Source organism: Labrus mixtus, chromosome 21, assembly GCF_963584025.1.
Source record: "Labrus mixtus chromosome 21, fLabMix1.1, whole genome shotgun sequence".
In the NCBI taxonomy this organism is placed as follows: domain Eukaryota; kingdom Metazoa; phylum Chordata; class Actinopteri; order Labriformes; family Labridae; genus Labrus; species Labrus mixtus.
In genome coordinates, this window is record NC_083632.1 from 10,869,348 (window position 1) to 10,891,662 (window position 22,315).

At 39.4% G+C, this 22,315-nt stretch overlaps 1 protein-coding gene across 1 annotated transcript in view; it reads right to left on the minus strand.

Moving 5' to 3' along the window:
• Positions 1–22,315, minus strand: part of nrg3b (neuregulin 3b) — a 219,955-nt gene that overhangs the window by 19,520 nt on the left and 178,120 nt on the right. Inside the window, exons 3-5 of the mRNA XM_061028695.1 lie at positions 15,548–15,621; positions 7,654–7,680; positions 1,103–1,205 (exon numbers count right to left, since the gene is read on the minus strand). Of these exons, the coding sequence (XP_060884678.1) occupies positions 1,103–1,205; positions 7,654–7,680; positions 15,548–15,621 (204 nt within the window). The remainder of the gene's footprint in view (positions 1–1,102; positions 1,206–7,653; positions 7,681–15,547; positions 15,622–22,315) is intronic.

Consider the following 22,315-nt stretch of genomic DNA (forward strand, 5'->3'; position numbering starts at 1 on the left):
CTTTGCTAGTTATACAATATAAGAGTGTTTCTTCATTATTTTTTATTAAACTTTGATTGGATTAAAATGTACTTGATGCTTCAGACTTATGCATTAAATGTTAATTAACCATTAAATGTACATTTTTAAGGTTGCAAAATTCTCTGCAGCTGAGGCATTTGAAATGTTTTCTGCGTAACAGATGTGGAAAGATGTTCAAATTCAGGATGCTCTTAAAAATATGACATAGAAAGAGCAGTTCCTTCAGAGTAAAAGCCATGTACGTAAAGTCATGACTTTGTACTGAGATGTTTAATATAGTATACTACTTATTAAGTATAAAAGTTCATTTCAGAGACCATAGTCAACATGACCACAAATATTTGTAGTTATTCAGGACAATGACTACATTTTATAACCATTTATAATTATCTTGGATATATAATCTCAAAATAATGAAATAGGTCTCTCCTACTCGTTTTTATAGTCTTTTCTTCCTGTGAAGCATTGTTATAAATGAAGGTCTTTTCTGAGGAAGTTATTTATCTAAGCCACACAACAACATTTGGGGAAAAGATTCAGTTCAACTAAGGTTCTGGATAATTCCCCGTACATTGAATCGTCCGTTTATCGAAAGCTCTGGGTCATTTTTAAGTGCTGGGGGACTAGAAAAAAACCTTCTTTTTTTTTTTTTTATCAAGACCAATTCAATCAACACAACCAACAATAAATTCCACACTTAGACTTGGCCATTACTTTTCTTTGTACATTCCCTTTCCTTCCTCTTCCCTGCGGTGAGTAATTGACTTTGGTGTGTTGCTTTTGTGCACACGCTTTTAGAGTCTAATGCCTGTGACTCTAGCTCTGGCCTTATCTGTGTATTTTGCTTTGTCTGAAGCATTTCGCGACACACCTATTCCCTCAAACCTCTTTACGAATAAATCTTGCATGAGCATCTGTCCCAAAAGCATCCAACACTATTTAGACATGATGCCCAGCTAAAACACCGTCTCCCTGACTCACACTTAGAATTTCATCGGGCTCCACGCCATGATAGTAAAGTGCTCTTTCTGCACAGCCGGGGGCATATGCTACTAATGTGGTGCTGGCTGGCATCACTCACTTGTTGCGGCGGTAGAGTGCCATACATGCCACTCCGAGCAGACAGATCCCCGAGGCGATGCTGAAGATGGACAGCACCTGCCTCTGGTAAGTGTCGCCGCTCTCTGTGGAAAGAAAGAATACAGTTCATGCCGCTGACTTTTTATTATGACACCAACAATATGGACTGTAGCTGTGAGCATGAACGCATTGCGCCATAAATTAACACACAGAACTCACACTAAATGATGGACGGACACACACTGCTACACATCCACCCACCATCTGCATTAGCATAAAGCGACCAGTGCCGCTGTCAGTAAATGTCAGCGTTTGAGCATGGGATAGGGACATGGCAGACACAGACAGGGCTTAGTGACATGTGCTAACTGAAGTGTGATAATCATTTCGTTCAGACAAACCCAGAAGGCAACACCGATGGACTTGCTACACAGCAGGGGCAACACAGACTCTGTGTGCGTGTGTGTACTGTAATATGTGTCAGCGTTTGGAGACTGATGGCGACAGGGAATTAGCAGAAAATGAATGCTCCCGGAGCCTCTTGTCAGACCCCCGCACATCAGCAGCAGAGGCTTAAGGTCAGATGCAGTTGGGACGAAAAGCAGTTGATCCCAGCAGATATCTGTCTGACCCAGCTGCTGGAACGTGAAGCTGTGCTACTTAGCAGAGTGCAAAGTGGGTAGGCAAAGTCATTGAATGGACAGGGAATTATCAAAAAAAAAAAAAACATGTGTCAGGAAGAGGCGATCCATTACAAAAATAACAGCATTGGAAAAGCTTTCTAAAAAGCCTTAAATGTGATACTGGGTATTGTGGAAAACACATTTCAATGCAACTAATAAATTATTTATTACCCCCCCCCCTCAAAAATCGATGTTTCTTCTTCTCCAAAATTGTGGCCCACAGAGCAATACTTTATATTACATTTAAAAAATAAATGTGTGAAAAGTCTAATTCAAATTTAATACATATAAATATTTCAAGAAACAATTTTACTTGGCCAGTTGGTGCACCTTGTTTTTGCACTTTTCAAACTTGTCAAAATATGAGATTGTTTTCTCTAAAGATTGAGCCTGCTGGTTGTCTTGTATTAGGATCAACAAATACCTCAACGCACATTGCTATTTTGACCGTAATACAGATTTAGAACTTGTCTTTTCCTTTATATTTATTCTATAAGTGTGTATTTAATACAAAGAGGAACTGATTTGGGGTTAATTGTTATGTGACATTAGCATACAACACTGCTAGCTAAGAGTGTAGCGCTAGTCCAAGGTAAATCAGCTATCGGTGTGTTCCTTTAACACATTTTGAGGCTATTTTTTTTCATGAAGTGAAGATAATAAAATAGCTGAAGCACAAAATGAAGCAGTTTCTCTGGCTATTGTTGGAGGACACAGGACACGGCTATGTTTAGCTAAACCTGTAGCTAAATTAGGATTCCCTCTGTGTGCTAAACCAGGTCATACAAAAAGCATGACAGTCATCTTATATACATGAAGAGGAACTGATTTTGGGTTAATTATCATGTGACATTTCGCTGTTAAAACTGATAGAAAAGTCAAAGTTAGGTTAATTAAGTTACAAAAAGATTATCGAGTAGTTTCTCTTACACTGTTTGGTGGACAGATGACAACAGGATGCGGCTAACGAAAGCTTAGCCTGTTTTAAAAGTCAGGAATCCTTTTGTGTGTTTAAAAAATGCCACACAGCAAGTGTTGCAATTCAATCGTATTCTGGGTTAGTAGTGTACAGCTTTTAAAAATATGAAGTTACTTATACCCTTAAAAAATAAAAAAAAATAGAGCAGTTTATCTGGAACTCTTTAACTGAAACAAAATGGTCCACAAGTTAAGCTTATGTAAGTTTAGCCTGTTACAAAGTTTGGATTATGTTCAGGGTCAAGTCATCTGGTAAAAATTGGGCACGGTGATAAACCCCGATTTAGTATCTCACTAATCTGCTGACGACTACTCAACAGAGTTTGATTCTTCATGACCTTGAGACGTTACTCAATCACTCAAAACCAATAAATCTCGTTGTGCCTGAACTCACCGTCTTGAGTACCACAGGGTAAAGTGCAGAAAACATCCCCACAACCTGTTCCTGACCTTTTAGGGCTTGTTTATGGCTTTTGATGCTGTCAACAGAGAAGTGTCCTGGGAGGTCTTCTTGTCTGCATTGGTTTGTCAGCTTGGCCCAACTTTTATTTTTAAGGGCATGGTGAATGATGGAGAGCTTCCTGTAGTCAAAGCTTACATTAAAGTCTATTTGCATCATTTTCATCCCCCTGCATTACATCAGTGCTGCATCAACACATTTAAAGGATAGTGTGGTGCTTCTGAGTTCAAACAGGAGGGAAAACCTTTTAAATATTAGAGTGCTTCTGGCTAAAGATAAAGATAAAACATAAAAACTCCTGGAGTTAGAATATGTGGATATATACAGTATATATATATTTATACATCAGAGGTCCAAGCTGCCCACTCAGCTCCTGTGAGGAGGAGGCAAGAGGGAGTCAAAATATGAGCTGCAGGGGAGGCCAGCTTTGTCACACTATTGCATTTTTAAGACTGTCAAACACACAAATTGCTATGTGTAAAATTGTGGCCTTTTCAATATTAATAATATTGGGTTTAAACTATTATATTTTAATGTTAGGTTGTTTTGCCAGCATTTTATCCACTCCCAAAGTCTAATTTGATGTGTGACTAACAAGTTCAGGCATTAAAGCCTGACGGAAATGATTTGTGATACCAATAATAATATTTGAGAATTACTTCAAACACCTAGAATTATCTCTACTTAGACTAGAATCCATAAGACAACTCATAACCGAGTTGTTACAAAGATACTGTAAACATGGGGCAGTGTATTTTCTGGCAGAAAAAAAGCAAAGGTAAATACAGTATGACATTATATGTTATATTTTCATGGCAAGCATTAAAATAAATGAAAGAGGTTATATTAAGCAAAACCTAACCTTAGCAAAAAAATATTACCGAGAACTGCTGCTATTTAGTTGCCTTTAATGTCTTGACAGATTTCTGCATATATGCTGTTGCTAAAGCTGCAACAGTTTGTCACTTAATTGATGAATGAATCACATATTGAATGTATTGCCAAGTATTTTGAAAAAATAATTATTTGCATGTATTATGTACCTTGTGGTTAATTCTTCCCTAACATAAGGATTTGCTACTTTTATTTGTCAGTTATGAAACTTTCTGAAGAGGTGTTGGTTTTTGGATTGTTGAAGCAATCAAATTGGGAAATGTTGATATTCGAAGACCAAAAAATAAACTGTTTAAAGGGGAAATATGTAACTAGTGTTTAAAATTGGTACTGCAGTCTAAATTCATTTGTCACCCCCTGACCCTTTCTCCCTAGAGTCGATTCCCACGCAGGATGCCATGTCGCGGGCACGGAAGCTTCAGTGTTTAGCCAGCTCTGCATCGGTCTTGAAACCTTGTGTTTTAAACTATCTCCATTTTTTTAAAGCATGCTATTGTCCTAGTTTTAACATGTTTCTGGTTGAAGAAACGCCTGCTTACATCACTGCAACACCGGTTGGTTTGCTGTTTGCCTGGCAAACTTAAGGGCGTCCAAAACAGCTGAGAGGAGGTGCCTTAAAACTGCCTTCCTTCTCTGGTCAAAAAAAAATATCAAACCATTTAATTTAGTAGATATCTTACATATTGCTCATTTAAATGTGTAAAAAGACTTCAGATAGATAGAGAAAAATAGTTGTAAAGTCCTACAATGACACATTACTGTCAGGGATATCAGCTCTGAGTAAAATCTGCCAGGCTCTTGTTTAGCATAATGGAACCTATCACATATTTCCCATGAGTTCTTTAATACTTACGAGTGTTGAAGCTGTCAAATCTCTTAATTCACAGATTCTTGACTCTGCCTCTATTTTTTCAGCAGTATCATTGAATACCTTCAAGCAGCCGTTTGCCAATTAACACCAGAAAGTTGCTTCTGCTGTGTATTTGTTTAGGAAGAATATGTCACTAAGTATACGTATTATCCTTCGGAGGCCCTCCAGTCTGTTACCATTTTTAAAATGACCTTCCAACAGCTGCATCTTTTCAGATATATGGAAAAAACATCTTTCCCTGCTGCCACACCATCAGACCACCACCTGAGACAAACTCCTCTGCCGCATTTTTTTTGGAAAGATGAAATAGGCTTTTGCAAAATCAGAACATGAAAACAACAGTTGTCTACAAAGCTTTGCTGAATGTCTGCAAGGAAAACCTAACATGGAGTCTGTGTATAAAACCATTACAGGCCTTTCATGCCCCGAGCCTGTGAGGCATTGTTGAAATTAGATGCAAAAGCATGTTGGGAAATGGAACCATGTCATATTGACACAAGGACAACACAATCCCATATGGCCGGCTACGCCGTAGCCACCACAATGACTTGATAAAAATACTATAATGAAGAGCATGCTACAATATAAGTATCCGTGACAAAATTGGGTGTTCAGCTTGAAATACATCAGGGGAAACTAGTGAGACACATAGAGCTGCAGCTGCCGGGCTAAAGAATGAAAGAAAATCAAAAGACAAGATCATATTTGGAGTACTCAATCCCACTTCAAACAGAGCTTTGCTGCAGTCTGACAGACTGTCTCAAGCTCAGACTGTCAAACATTAGACTTATATAACAACTATCAGAAGACTTATGGCTAAAGCAGAAGAAAAAGTCTTAATGGAACACAATGAGAAAGCACAATGAGCGTGCACTTACATCAGAGCCCCAAAAACTGTGTCTGTCATCCGTCCAGCTATCAATCCATGCCTCCCGTTCTCATTTTCTCTAATGCATCTGCCCACCTGCAGCACCATTCTCAACTAATTTAGTCCTCGGATTAAAATCACTGAAGTGAGGAATGTTGTGTACAGCAGGGCAGGCGCTTCCCCTTTCAAAGCACCTCCTCCTCCTCCCTCCCTGCCTCGTATTTCCCCGCAGCAAGTGTGTGACATGACAGCAGTGTATGAAGTATGATGTTAATGGAAAACTTCACAGCGTGCAATGTTAGTTTTTTTTTTTTATGTACGCACAAAAGGGAGCCTGAGAAGATGGCAAAGAGAAGATGGAAAACATCACGAGGGTGGTAGATAGAGGCTGTGATTGTGTGTGTGTGTGTGTGTGTGTGTGTGTGTGTGTGTGTGTGTGTGTGTGTGTGTGTGTGTGTGTGTGTGTGTGTGTGTGTGTGTGTGTGTGTGTGTGTGTGTGTGTGTGTGTGTGTGTGTATTTGGGGTAAAACTGTATACTCCCTCTGGAAAAAGAACATTTAGTTATAAATGAAGAAAGAGGATTGGGTAATTTGTTTTTTAAAGATGTTTTTAACCACCTGGAAGTTAAAACAGCCCCAACACCAACAAGTAGAAATCCAAACTGGTCACTGTGTAAAGGCTTCTATTCCATTCACCATATTCACTCTGTGGTCATTTTCCTTTGACATCACACTCAGAGTGGGAAGCCAAAATGCTGTGATAATGTCAAACTGCTGTGTTCCAGGATGAAAGTCATATAAATGGAGGTACCTAACATTTATTTTCAATTCACTGGCTCTTAATAAATGTGCAACAAAAAAAAAGACATTGGGAGAAAATACACTGGGACATCTGATCATATTTAATGTTAAAGAACGGTTTTCAAATATGTTGTTTTAACTTGAAATGTATTACGATGTCCCTCTGGATTTTTAATGTCCTTTGTCTTTACTGTTGCTAATAAGTCTAGATGGCAATAACAACTTGCATCATTAAAGACAGAAGTTTGATATTATAACAGCACCCGAGCTTGTTGTAAAAGAAAATTAGCCGCTGTGTGAATATCTTCAGTAATGATTCCAAAAGTGTGGGGTTTCGTGAAGGTGTTGCAGGTGAGGCACAAAACATTTACATTTAGATTTTTTTTAATACAATTTTAGAGTTTACAATTTGCACTTGGATTGATACTCACAAAAATGCTGGTCTATATTGATGGAATATATATTTGTACTATGTTATTGTAGGTCCAGCTTCACAGAGGATTGTTCTGTTTCTAAAATAAAAAAATATTATATATTTTTTTGTGTGTCACTTATTGACTGGGGTCGTTTAATCAAATGGTATTTATTTATTATTTCTGAGGTTTAGCAATGTCTGCTATGGATATATTTGTAGTGTTTGTAAAGGCTTTTAGGTGAATAATGTGAAAATCCAGATTAAAAAAATGTCCACACTCTGAGCTAAACTCACCAAACATTCATTCAAGAAATGTACTGCAGCTGTGTCATTGCTCTTCCCTCATTACATCACTCCTCTGTGACAGCACTGCTCTCCACTCAGATGGAATACGCCTTATTCAACACCACAGTGTTTCCATGGCGACTGGCCCCGCATTAATTTTTTTTCCAAGGTGAGTGGCCTTGTTGTTGTGCTTGTGATTGTGTTTTTGTATGAAGCTTTGCACAGAGGTGCGGCATTTGAAAAAAAAGAAAAAAGAAAAATTGCGCACTTGACAAAGTAAATGAAAAAGTTCTCTTACCCATGAACTCGATCCCAAGTTCATCCGCTGTCGTGTTCAAAGGCAGGTAGCAGGAGGAAAAAAAGGGGGGGGGGAGAGGGGGGGGGGGGGGGGGGTAAACAGACAGGGAGAGAGGAAAAGAGAGACAGAGATAAAACAGTTACAACATGATGTGCCTCTATCTTTCTCAGAATTCACCTCAGGGAGACACACATGCAGCAAGTAGACCGTAAAGTTGGTTTGACGGCTTCCTCTGACATGCCCCCCCCCCCCCCTCCCTTTTTGTGCACCAGGTAATGAGCCAGTCAGCCCTGGATGCTCACTATGCCTTTTCCAGTCTGATTTCACACTGCCTGCTGTGGCTTGCAATGAAGAAAGAGAACAACAAAGATAAGGGGAGGCTGAGAGGATTAGAGGACGGATCGAAAAAAAATTTAGTTGAGAATGACATATCATATAGCTTTATGTCACTGATGTTGCCTTGCACATGCCTTTTGTATCGATTCCAGCCCGAGGCGTTGTGGTAATTGTTCTCCTTCGTCTCCAAGCATGGCTTTGCAATATTCACAAGCTGGTCCCTTTAAGATGCAGGCATGCTCACCCATAGACATACAGTACTCTTGTCTGTATGAATTTGTCTGACACACACACACATTTTGACTCTCTCTCGCTCTCTCTCTCTCACAATCTCTAGTCTTTCTTCATGCAGTTAAGTCCACCCCCCCCTCAATCCCAGTGCTCGGGAAACAGATAAAAAGGGAGCACTCGTGTTCCTTCAGACCAGACAGTGGCCCTTTTTCATGTCACTGTAATGTAATCTCATTTAAATTAAAATGAAACCCTCACTAGTAATTGCTTTTCTGACAGAGGTGGTCTGAGTTTTAAATAGAATGCTGCTTGCCAAGCTCCTGACAGATTATGTGGTGGGCACTCTCAAAAAAATCACTGCCAACAGAAGAAGAAAAAAAAAAACATCTGTTCTATCTTTTCACGCATGCATTTTGATGGTGCCATGGGAAAATGTGTCATTGTGCTGGCTTCATGAGTTTGAGGAAAAATAACAACACCCCAGAGGACTGGAGTGAGATTCAGATATGGAAAAGACAAACATCATTTTGGTTAAATGGATTATGAAAATCAGTACACAAGGTGTTCTCAGTATATAAAGCAGTGTGACTGGAGGAAGTAGGTGATTCCTTAAAAAAGGTGAATGGTCGAATTTGAAACAGCTAGCTTACATGTGACATTTGGGTCAGATTTCAGAGTGCATTTGGACCATTAAAGGTGAAATTCTGAATTCATGTTCTAATCCAAGTGTGTTCTACTGACGCTCTGACTGCCAGGCCATTATTGCTGCCATTGTTGCAGATAACTAGAGAGGGAAGCGGGTCTGAAATCTCTAAATTGATAAATCAATTTACACATTCATTCATGTTGTATTTCAATGGAAGAGAGTGCAGTTCTTCATTTCCTGATTTATTTCAAGGCAACCTTATGGATTATTTCCCAACTGCTGCGTTGATTACATGCTCATTTAATAATTTCCAAGCAACTCAAAGAAATGTTAAAAACTAACAAAGCTTCTGGAAATTTGGCTTGAAACTGAAGACTATGTATTAGACCAAGCGAGAGTCTACAAAAATCACACATTGTTTGGCATGGCCTATCAGAGGTGGATTGAAATCTACCTGCCTCTGCATAACAATGACTCATGTACATGTAAGTGTTCAGAAGCCCAACAAAAAAATTTTAACAATCAGCTCTTGCAACCTTAACTCAGATTCAAAGTTTCTTCTGAAAGTTAAAAAAGCAATGCTAAATGTTGGGATTGTGGTGTTAGCCAGTGCTGTATATTTATGTAGCTAAGTACCTTAATTGATCATCAATTACCAAAATTAAACTCCAGCCACCAAAACTACAAAAATAGACTTCCACTGAGCAATACTTGGCTCAGGGAGAACACAAGTTGGTAACAGCCAAACACAGGGGTATGAATGTTTGGATTGAGACTGATTTCTTATACTTTTCAGATGCTATTCATTATGTTCACAATATAGTAAGTAAGCATTTGTGGATTTGGGTTTAACAGCAACTCTATTCTATGCTGCAAATATACAATTTTCCAATTTTAAGGTATGACTGAATGATTCAGATATGGACTACACTTTTTTTTGCCAAGGTCTTTCTCGCACAGTGGCAGAAACACTTGCCAAAGCCAATAAAGTGAATTCAGTATCTTGCTGATGTTGCTTGATCAGTATCACCCATTCAAGCCATCTCCTTTGATCGCCCATGGCAACAGCCAACACTTTCCCACTCTAAATCGCCTCGACTGTCACAGCCTCTACAGATGATGTCATTACAACACTGATGCACATCCTTTCCTCCGGAATTGGCATGTCTGGAGACATTCACCAATCATAATATGAGCTGGCTGCCAATCCCTCACGCTGGCAAGTCGGGGCATCCTGGGGATTCGCTTTACGGGGCCTTGAGGAGGCTGGGAGAATACCTGTGCATCATGTCAGATGCTCTTGGCCCGATTAAGAGGCAGAAATCTGGCGAGTGGGAGAAACAATGGCGGGAGTTAATCAAATCCTTAATCCCCTCCTCCACTTGGGTGAGCATGGAACTAGGGAGTCAATGCGTCTGGGTGTGTGTGTGCGTGTGCAATATTGAACCATATATCTAGTGTAGCTACTTACTCAACACCTAATATCTACAGGAGATTAATAGTTTAAATGATAGGCTTGCCGCCTTCCTCTTTGTAATGCGGTGGGCTAATACAAAAAGCCTACTCACCTTCAATCCTTCAATCTTCCAACAAACATCATCTCACAGACTGAACAAGCTCAACAGAACACTATTGAGCAAATTCAAACTGCGGCCATCTTTTTCTTACTTCACACTCAGGCCCTGATTCACTAAAAATAGATGCAGTGACTAATAGCTGCAAGGATTGGGCATCATTTGCTCCTGCTATCTGCTCTGTCTCAAGGCCTGATTCACACTGATGTCCTATTGCTGCTCGGACGCAAACACCCCAAATGTTGTCCTGCTCAGTGCCGTTTGCTCTTGTGTTGCATCTGCATGTGGATTCAGATGCAACACAAGAGGATAAGCCATCTGCACCTTTACTCAGCACGGAGATGTGCTCTCATGCTGATGGAGCTCAGTTCTGTCCACAAAAAGATGATGAACTTGATGACTGCTCCAGACCATCCAGACAAGTCAATGAATTGTCCAGCAGCTGACAGCCCCGGACTGATTTAACCCCTGGTTATATTCATAATTGTAAAGAATGAATGAGTTATATTTACAGACTTTAATTAGAGATAATTTAATTTAAGTCAGAGGAATAGATTTCCTGATCATGGTAAAGTTTGCGTGTCACATCCCTTATAAATACTGGGCGCAGTTACCACCAAGTCTCAACAAGCTGTCATTTTTTTCCCCACTCTAACTGCGTGTGGCTATCAGCACCCGTGTGTAAATCAGATGCTTTTTGCAATGAGGCAGATTTGCATAGAAAGGAGCAAATTCTTCCCAAAATCACTGGACACAGGGACACTGTTTGCGTTTAGTGTAGCTGAATCAGATGGTGTCTTTTTGTCTCATTTGCACAGGTTTAGCAGGCGCAAAAGCTGCACTATCCCTTTGTGAATCAGAGAGTGTGAAGTTCTTATTTCTTTGACCCAGTTTGTGATGTAAATGAAGGGTAGGCTATTTGAAATGTTTTTGTAATTTCACTAAATTAATGAACTGAAAAAGAGAGTGATTTGGCAAGATTTGAAACGGGACTGTATTAAATCACCCCTTGGCAACAGTCAGACATCAGCTACTGTTAGCATTTATGCACTTTGTAGCCAGCGTTATCGTAATCAGCATTTAGCTCATGGCTAATCCAATATGTTGTTTTACTTTGATACGAAACCCAACGTCCCTCCAGACATTCACTTTTTATTGTTGTTTTTTTTAAATAAATTTGGAAGCAGGGATATGACAGCCATCATCAAACACCCTGCATTTATGCAACTTACAACCTTGATTAGAGTATTTCATCATTATACCAGCATTTCAGCTTCCCACCATGAGAGTGACATCAGAGTAAAATGGTCGCTAAGAGAAAAGGGTGGCTTACCCTGAAAATAAATTGGGTTTCTTACTAGGTGTAATCTAAACTGCAGCCTTCCTACTCTCCCATGCCTCCAATTAAAGGCCGCGCCACTTCCCCACTGTGCACCGATATGTAAGATGGCAGCACCTTCTTCTCCCCTCAATTCTAAAGAGGGGCTCACAGCGGTGCAGTTAGAGAACCTGGCAGGGGGCCTTTTTTCCTTTTGTCCCTGCGCTTTTGAGAAGTGGGCGACACAGCTCTGCTTCTATTTTCTACCTGTGTAAAGATGTGTGTGTGTGACCCAGTCGTAGTCCGCACTGCTCTTTTGAGAGGCTGCTTCATTGCTGGTCAATAACGAGACAAAGCATCAGACAGCGATGGATGATTGGTGAGTGTAGAGTTGCTTGGAGATTGATTTTAGAAAAAAAAAAAAGAAAAATGAAAAATAAAGTGTGCACAGATGAAACTTTTCTTAACGCCAGGGTTTGAATTGAATATAAAGCCGACACATCAATGAAAGAAAATGTAGAGTCAAACTCTGCATGCGTTCCACTGCAGCTTGTCATTGTTGTTGTCAGTATGTGCATGTTTGTGTGTATGTTATTACATGATTTGCCTCTGAAAAGAGGATAATCCTCCAAACCCTTGGTAATCTGGGTAAATTTTAGATTAGTCTGTATCAACAGAGATCAAAATAGGCTTCATTCCTCTGGCAAATCTTCCAGGGCCCTCTCATCCCTTACGCTGGGGGAGCGATTGTGGCCAAACAGTTTACTGTGGTAACAGGTGCATGCGTGGCTCGGCAACCCAAGACTATTTGCATGCAGTTTTGTATCACAGCTGTCAGTACATTTGTTTCCAGATAAAACGCTTCTGAATGGGGCCATCATGATCTTCAGATCATATTATATTTTTTGAAAAGCACGCTGTATATATGTGTGTTTGTAGTGTTTAAAGCAGACGGGGATGGTTATGGCGTTACTGTAACAAAAAACATGCTTCTTCTAAAGACTGCCCGTGCTGCAGACACCACAGACCCAGGTGACGCTCACGTTAGCTCGGCAGACCAAGGAGGAGACTCAAGCAGTAACTCTGTTAGTAACTAACTTTCATGGGAGTGACTAGTAACTACTTTTCAGTATTGGCCCAACACTGCACATATGTGACTCGAGGTGTCGCTCATTCACCATTTTTATGTGGAATTAATGCTAATTTCTCAGAACATTGCCAGAACATAGTGATCAAGAGGACATTGAGGTATAAAAGTGACATGTGGTGAATTGTATTTCTAGGAATTTATATCCCTTCCTATCAACTGTTTTTGGACTCTGAACTCTTTCTCATACTGCATGTTTCAGCTCTGATTATAGCTCTTAAATGTTGAAAATTCTTAAAAAATAAGCTGTAGTAGATTTTTCAGTTTTATAGTATTTTTGTGCCAACTTTGGCTCCTTGTTTGCTCCTATAGCTTTGTTTGAAGTGTGTTGAGTAGCCTTGCGCTAAAGCAGCAGCAGTGCAAACAAAGCTTAGTAACGCAGGAGTTAATGTTGTTTTCCTGGAGACTCCTACTCTTCAGTATCGTGTTTACCCACATCCTGATTAAACTGTTTTATAGGCTTACCTTAAGCGACTGTAAAAGACGCGTGTCCCCTAAAACACAGTTTTGTAGTCATAAAGGGTATATTACATGTTTAATCCACTGACGAAATCCATCCATTTTAATTTCCTGCTTCAATCCATTCTGTTATGTTATGAGATGATCTCGTTCCAAGAATGATTCAGGTGAAATGCTTTTTGGTAAGCTCATACACTACAGAAAAATATCCAAATTCCCAAATAATGACAAACATTGAAGTGAGAAATTTATTCACAACATCTTACATCAATCATTTAAAATGTTTGGAATCTCTGCAGCGTATTGCCTTATTCATATTTCATAAATAAACACATACTACTAAAGTAGATATAACTGTAATTATTTATTCTTTGACATGACAATGTCCTGATCTGAACACAAACTGATTCCTGCCTTTAATAACTCAAATAAATCCAACTGTGAAAACTGAAACATGTCTCTTGACACTGGCTTGTGACCCCATTAATGGGCTTACAGTGGCCATCAAACAGGAGGCAATCAGAGCTCTGTTTTCTTTCTGACATTTGGTGCAGAGGAGGCAAGTCACTCAGTGAAACAGTGTGACTTTGTAAAGCCGCAGTCTCACTTAAAGAAGGCCGGAGGCCTCTGATTTCACACCTTGTACCTCGGAGCTTGTACAGAGATTTTTATCTCTGTAACTACGCTGCACATTCTGTCAAGAGGATTCAAAGACTGTGGGGGAAATTGTTTGTTATGACAACAGGAAACAGCATATTTCCCTTTCCCTTCAGTGAGATAAAAGTGAATCAAGATTAAAGACCATAATAAAAGATAGTGGAGATTTTATGCACAGAGTTTAATTCTAATGTCTGTATGGTAGCACTTTGTCTACAGAGGCTAATAAAGAGGCACCGTCTCATGATATGTGTAGTCATGAAATCGTGTTTTTTATGGCTCTAATAATGGCCAAATTAAGATTGAAAAGACAATTTTCACATTATGACACTATTCCAAAATTTATGACTACCTGTTTGGAAGAGAAATTACGTAATATTGAAATAAGCTGAAAAAAAGAGATGCAATGAATAAAAACAGCCATGCTCTTATAAAAATTAAATACTCCAGTGAATATATTAACACTAAATCCCGAAAGATTTTCCTCACTTATAGTATCTTAATTTTTAACAGCCCAGTGTCAATTATTCAGTCTGATTGGTCAATTACAGCGTTCTACTGGACGTTTTTTATTTTTGTTATAACAGACTGCTGCTATGATAATCAGACTTGGACACAAGTTTGATTCAATAATTTGGAGGATGATATCAGTCGTATCAACATGCAGAAAGAAGTCGAAATAACTTTAACAGCAGGCAATGAAGAAAGGAGGACAGGGAAAAGAGGTCAAAGAAGATGTTTAAGAAACAAGAAGTTGTATAACAGAGATATGAACATAACTTGTGAATGCACATAAACACAACAAACACTGTGTAGGCTGTGGCAGTGTTTAGAGAGTGTTTCGTGGATCAGGTGATCCTGATTCAAGCTCCTGTTCACTTTGTCTGACTTCATGGAAAAAAAAAAAAAAGTTTTTAGTGGAATTTGAATTGCTATGTTGACACGTTTTATGAAAGTGCATTTTCAACAGTGACTCTCTGTGGGATTATTGTTTGAGCTGAGGGAATCTAAATGAATGATTTCCTCGGTAGGTATAGCCGTAACGTAGAGTGAGTGGGTTGTTAAAGAGAAAAAAACCTTCAGGAAGACACAAAACGCTGGTTTTCTTTGGACTTTTACAACCTGCTCACTCTGAACCGTCCATTTCATAAATATCCTCAATTTCCTGTGTTTTTATTTATTTTTTAACCTTAAGAGTAAAATCACCGCAGAGAACTGAGCAGGGATGAAGGGATATAAACATGGGAAGCAAACGTTCCCTCCAGTTGGACTCAACCCAATGGATTTACTGAGGTTGATGCTTTGAAGATAGTTTTCTTATACGGTCTAAGGGCCCGGAGGACAGCTCAGTCCTGTGCCGCTAGTGTTAATGTAAGACACTTGATTTATATTTATCGTGCAGATTGATATTGTACAGTTAGAGATCTGCTGGAGGGCATGTAATGCATTTGGTTTGAATTAGTTTTTTATGTCTTAGATCAATACACCAGCACTGTAGGATATAAAAAAGAGAAAATGAAACGTACTTGGGTCTGACAGGATAGCATCCGTCTTGGGTACAAACTGGTCACAGCGGAGTCCATGGTAGCCCTCTTTACACCTGAGAGAGAAAGAGAGAGAAAAAGAAGGATATTTTGAGATTAGAAGAAAGACAAACCATGCCAGAAGATCGTACAGCAGACTGAGCAGTCTTCAGATAAAGAAAGTTAAGGGCACGAAATGTAAAAAGAAGAATGAATGGCGCTCATAGGACTGAGGTGGAAGACGGAGATACACAGAAAGTGTCGAGAGGAATGGTGTGAGAAGAAAGGCAGATAGTTTGGGCATTCCTAAGCAGCGCCTGCAGCCTCACTGATAGCACATGACTGACAGGAATGCCAGGTCCCTGTGGAAGAAAATGCCGAACTGGGACGGAGAGTACTTGGCGCGATGCAGGCGACGCCAGATCTACAGTGAGGAGGGAAGCTGCCACAGTTGGACCGCTCGTATAAACAACGTCCTGGCATGGTTTAGTTATTTGCCTTCATGATCAAATGAAGATCCCTGACGCCCCCAGATCCCCCAGCAACTGTCATAAACATAACCACAGAAGTATGAAGTTTGGCCATGTCACTCGCAACACTTCAGACCATTTAAAATGCCAAAAACTTATAATTGTTGTACATTATAATAGAAGTAAAGTGCTGGCTTTTCAGCTAAAAACAAAATAAAAAATGTATTTAAAATGAGGTTTATTTTAGGTAAACTTTTAAAGTTGCACATAAATTCAGGACACAAATAAAAGTTTTTGGAGTTGTTCCTCATCCCTCATTTGGCACAATCCTCAGTAGTTTTTTTTTTGTCTGAAAGAGGACTTAGGCACTTTTTATTTCCATCTTCAACAGTGGCCATACTGTGAGCACATTCAGTGGGATGATCCGCCCCTCTGCTCTCTTACGGCTTAAGGGAGACAATTGGGGGATTTGCTTTGATGTGTCTGTTTCAACATAAACTTGCACATGAGTGAGCGATATGTCAGCATTGTCTATGTTTCCCCTATTCCATCGGCCCATGACATACTGTAGGGAAACTACGGAGATTTACACAAGCACCATTATCCATCAATATGTGTCCCCCACATTTCCACCAGTGTCGTCCAGCCCACTTGCTGTATAATGAATAGAATGAGTGACGGGTAGCTGTGGACCATTCAGTCTTACTCAGCCTGGTTTGACCCGATAGCTTGCAGGAAAAAAAAAACAACAACAACACTGGCAACAACTTGGAGCTGTTTCAAACAAACTGAGCAGCAGTGGAGATCACAAGTTGTTGGCTAAGGCCAAGACACAAGTGAAAGCTGTGAAAGACTGTCATCTTTCTTTGTTTTTATTTTCTCAAGCTTCGGCTCCATTTGTTCAGTAATTTTACGCTCAATATGTGCAGTTTCTTAGCTCACTTGCTTCCTCTGAAATTGGTCTGGAACTTCACAATTGGTGAAAATGAACAGGATACATTGAACAGTCCTCTACTTTACAAACCCTGAGCTAATGGTATTGCTTAACTGTGCACTTTTACTTTAGGTGTCATTTTGTTCTGGCACATTATCACTCCCAAGTGATTAATTACTCCATCTTGGTCCATGGAAGATGATGTTTGTTTATTGAATTTATTGAATTAGGACAGTGCACATTAATCAACATACCGGCATGATGCATCAATGTAAATAAGACAGAGATAGCACAATAGCTCAATTTAGTCCTGGGGCAGGTAATAACATAAAAAAACATAAAACAAATGTTACAATTAAAGCACTCCTCAAAGGACAATTGACAAAACAACACAGCACAGATCAACAGATGACTGTTCATAATGAGTCTGGTTTTACTCGAGGTTTCTGCCTCTTAAAAGGACATTTTTTTCCTGCTGTAACTTTGCTTAATGTTGCTTAGTGCTCATCATGGATTAACGTTGGGTCTTTGTCGATAATATAACATTGACTAAGCTCTTTACCTGCTTTTTATAAAGTGTATTGAGGTAACATTTGTTATGAATTGGGGATATACAAATAAAGATTGATTGAGGGAAAAACTCACAGTTTAACTTACAACATGGACACAGTTAAACAGACCCACGTACAGTTAATGGTTAACAGGTTGATGATCTATGTAAAAGCACAAATGCTTGCTTGGGTTCGCAGTCAAGAGGCATCAATTGGCTAAATAATCAAGGGACTTTCATTAAGAATACTGGAGTCTGATCATGTGGAATTTTTTTTTAAATGGTTGACTGTTGGTAGTGTTAGTTATTTAACCTAATTCCATTATGTTATTGTTCGTAATTTAGCATTTATTAATCCAAAATATTTTCCTAAACCTTACTGAGTCCTTTGGTGCCTAAATGCTTCACTTTGTTTGACTGCTAGTCACTTCTTTAGACTTGTTAGTGTATTTTCTTTTGCTGAAATGGCTTCCTGTTGCTACTTAAGTCAGAGGAGAGAGAGCCAAGACAACATTTGTGGGCGAAAAATCAAAACAATGAGCTAAAAGACGACACAAATCTTAAAGAGGGAGATTGGTAGTTTTCCCTTTCACATACTATTATTAAAGATGGCCATTTGATCCATTTTTAATGTAAAACAAGTGCAGATAACCTTTTGTTTTCTTTTTACATTTAAACATTTAATGACAGGTGTTACAGAAGGTGAGTTGGAAAGCTTTTAAGATCTCCCTGCTGTTAAGTGTGGTCAGCAGCCCGTCAAGCTGCAGGGCGTGATTGTTGTAACCGTTATTTAACATTAGATGGCTGTTGAAAACTCCCCAATTATACCTGTCATTACTGCTCAAGTGCTCATTGGATGTGTAAAAAAACCCTATAAGCTCTCAAACTTCAAACTTATTATTCCCAAAGGAACGCACACAAAAGGCTACGAAGGCAACCAAAGGAGGGGATAAAGAACCTGATTATTTCTTGTCAATGTTTCTCCCACAGCAGACTTCTACTTCCTAATCAGGCTAAAGAAATAACAAATAAAAAAAACCACTGGTAATCTCCAAACTTCCATAAACTCTCTTTCCAACTCTTTCACACACAAATATAGTATATATGTGAAATAGTTGTGCTATGATGTTCTGCAGTTCAGCACATAGTTACAATTGACCGTGGACTGAACCTAGAGATAAACAAATATTTTGGGGTTAAAGCAAGTTCACACATTCAGCTGATGTTACTTTGTATGCAGATGATACCTTCATATAACGGCAATGAGCTGAGAAGATGTTTAAAATTAAAGATACAAATGTTTTAGATGTTAAATGAAAAGGGTTGATTGAGAGAGAAGTCTGAAATCGTAAAAGGTGTTTTGAAACTCCAGGCACAGCTGGTTTTTATGTTCTTTCAGGGGAGGCTCACTTTTGCAACTATTAGATCCCCATGATCTAATATAATAACTTTTTCTGTCCTCAAAAGCTTTAGCGGGATTGTCATGGTCATAAAGCACACAGTATGAATCTCAGCACTGGGGGGGGGGGGGGGAGGCAAAAGCCAACATGATTTAAGTGATTGGAAAGTGTACAGCAAGTAATGCAGAGTCTCCTTTTAAAAAGTTAGCCCTAATCAGTACAGAGATATAGACCATTAAATCAGACAGAGGAATGGAATATGCAAAAGAATATGCTATATGATGCGTAAAGCAGCAGCCCAGATGACAAATGGAAAGATAAAAGATTAATTACCAAATTAAAAGTGCTAGTGTATTGGAGAAATATAAGGGCCACAGTGGCCGAGGTTCAAGCTAAGAGATAATCACAGAAAGAACTTACTTATCCCACAGTGATTGCAACTGTTTGACTTTAGGTTTGACCAACATTCGTGTTTCCTTGTGTTCCTTTGTTTGGTACCAAAAAAAAAAGCTAGAACTGTCCCTTTATTGTCAGCATGGTTAACTGAGTCAAACAGCCAATCATGTTCTGTAATTTCTGGGAGGAACTCGAGACAACCACTCAGATTTCAAGGGTAAATCATCCCTCCCCTCCCATTTCTCGGCTCTGGCCTACATCACACCTTCTCTCCCTGGGTGTGAGCTTAGATGCCTTGTTAGTATTCTGAATCACAAACCCGAAGGCAGAAAGTCTGTCTGGCTATCTGTTTACGTCTGGGCTTGCTTTCTGTTTGTCTACGTCTCCATCTCTCCCCCCTCTCTTCCTTCTAGCATCTTTGTAGCACTGTGAAACAAGCTCAGCCATCCTTCAATGAGATGCAAACAATGCTTTGTAAAAGTGTTTGTGCGAACGTGCCACCGAATGCCTGAATGGATGACAAACAATGTGAGATAATGACGCGCTTTTGAGTATGTGTTTGGGTGTGGATCGCAAATGGGGGGAAATAGGAGAACAAAAAGAGTGACATTTCTGAAAAGGAACCCAGATGTTTGTGTTTTCATATTTGGATTTGGGCACATATGACAGCTTTTTCGAGTGTGTGTTTACACCCTGCAGCAGCTAGTGTGAGTACAAGCATCAGCTTTAGACTCGGAGCATGTTTTTCCGCATGGCTCCAGAGCTGTATGTGACTACCCATCTGCTTTTAACACATGTTCCAGTCACAGAGAAAACACACCTCTGAGTCTGGAGGATGACAGAGGGGTGGGGAATGCTGCCTCACAGCTAATCACCATCCTGCCTGCTAATTACTGCTAAGAAAAATGGGGGCTAGTTTAAGCCTAAGGGGAGGGAAAAGAGGTTACAGGAGGAGGGGAAGGGACAGGGATGTGAGCATGTCAAGCAAACTTTTCATTTACCCTCTGATGCAGGAACATATTAGCTTCCACATGTCCAATAAAATAACAGCATATGAGCTGTTACTGATGAGGCAGAGGGGAGGGCACTGATTGGAAGTGCAGAACTGCTCCCAGAGGGTTGAGCACTTGAACTCATCACCATTAGACTCCTGTTTTTGTGGCACAATATCTAGTGGTCACTAACAGTATTAAAAAGATAATTTTACAGAATATAGAAAATAAGAAGGAATTATTCCCACAATGTTTTCACCCTGTGTTAAAAAGACAAAAGTTTTTTGCAGGTTTTTGCTCCTTAGCCAGGCTAGCTGTCTCCCGCTGTTTCCTGTCTTAATGCTAGGCTATGCTAAACCGCTCCTGACAGTAGCTACTACACACGTAAAAGTGGACTCATTCGTTTTTAGCTAACACCTCGCAAGAAAGCAAATACTGCAGTATATCTTCTCACATTTATCTGTTGATTCACTTTTTCTTAAAGGACCACTGACCTGATCGTTTTAACGCAGGCTAACCATGAACTTCATCAGTTTTAACAAGCTAGCTTCATTTACCTAAATGAACTAAATGAAGAACTTTAGCTTTTTTTTTTTTTTTTTTTTTTTTAGCATAAACACATTCAAATGTTCAAAATACTATCCAACTTATGATGAAGTGACACTGCCCTACAAAAAATTGGCAATTGATATGATCAAAAACAAAGCCTAAGATTGTTTGCTTATCATGAAGATAGAAAACAGGGATTGAAAAGTGTGCCCAGACAGAATATAATCAGACATGATGTTTTTACATATCTGTTTCTGTATGGTTTTGTTACCTTTTCTAATCCTAAAATAAGCTTAACAGGTCATGCCTCCAGATTTAGATTTACTTAAGAGACTCAAGGCTTGTCTCATTCTTATCATCTAATTCTTGACAATAGGCAAATAAGGTTCACACAATTTCTCTAAAGTTGAATGTTTTCTTTCGGCACTAGTGCCAAGAAAATATTTCATCCTGTCTCAATTTACATGTGCTTCATACTAATGACTTGAGCTCTGTTTTACAGCTCATTACCATCTCCAGATTTAACATGCTATCTTGGTGCCAGAACAAAATTCATTGACTTTAGATGCTGGAATAAACACACATCGTAAAAACACGCAAAACTCATGAGGAGGAGACATCGCACACTGCAAAAACTTGGCGCTTGATCTGATGAAGCACGAAGAGGTTACAAAAGTATCTTCAAATGATTAGAAACACATACAGTGTTGGACTGAATCTGATTTGCCTTAATTACCTGACTTCTTGGAAATGAGTTCCTTCAGTCTCGCTCTCGAAGGCGATCATTATTTGGCAGCAGGGGTTCTTCTCTAAAGACACATTTATTGCTCTGCACCAAGTCTTTTGACTCCCTGCCACATTTCATTTTGCACACCAACTGGTGCGGTTGATGTTGTTAAGTATTACTGAATTGGGCGTTACCCTTATTTCCATTACTTGACCTGCAAGTCATGCATAAAAAAAATCAAGATTTGCATATGCATGGGAGACACAGATGCAATATGGTATTATGTTAATTGTGAAATATTGAAATAAATTCATGAAAACCCATTCACCATGTTGGGTCAGTGATTGCTGGGATGTTTTAATTTGAGCTATAGCACCTGCTGCAGTCTTTTGTGTACACATTTGAATTATCAAGTGTATAAATACAGATCGGGAGGTCGCTCGATTGATTTCAGCCACGCTCATCTTCCAACACAGAGTCATTTTCACCACTGGGAAGATCCGTCAGACTAACTGGAATCCATTTATTTTGAGAAAGAAGAATAGTGGTCTAATTTATTTTGTAATAGGAAACACACACACAGACATATCCTACACACACATACACGCTTGCATTGATGAGCACACAGCCATTCTTGCTTCACTCTCAATATCAAAGCCTAATCACTGGCTGACACTTCCCCTCATTGTTATTGATGGGGTATGAGGGAAGAATACGTTAAGATGCTGCTGCGAGCCACCTGGATGTTTCTAA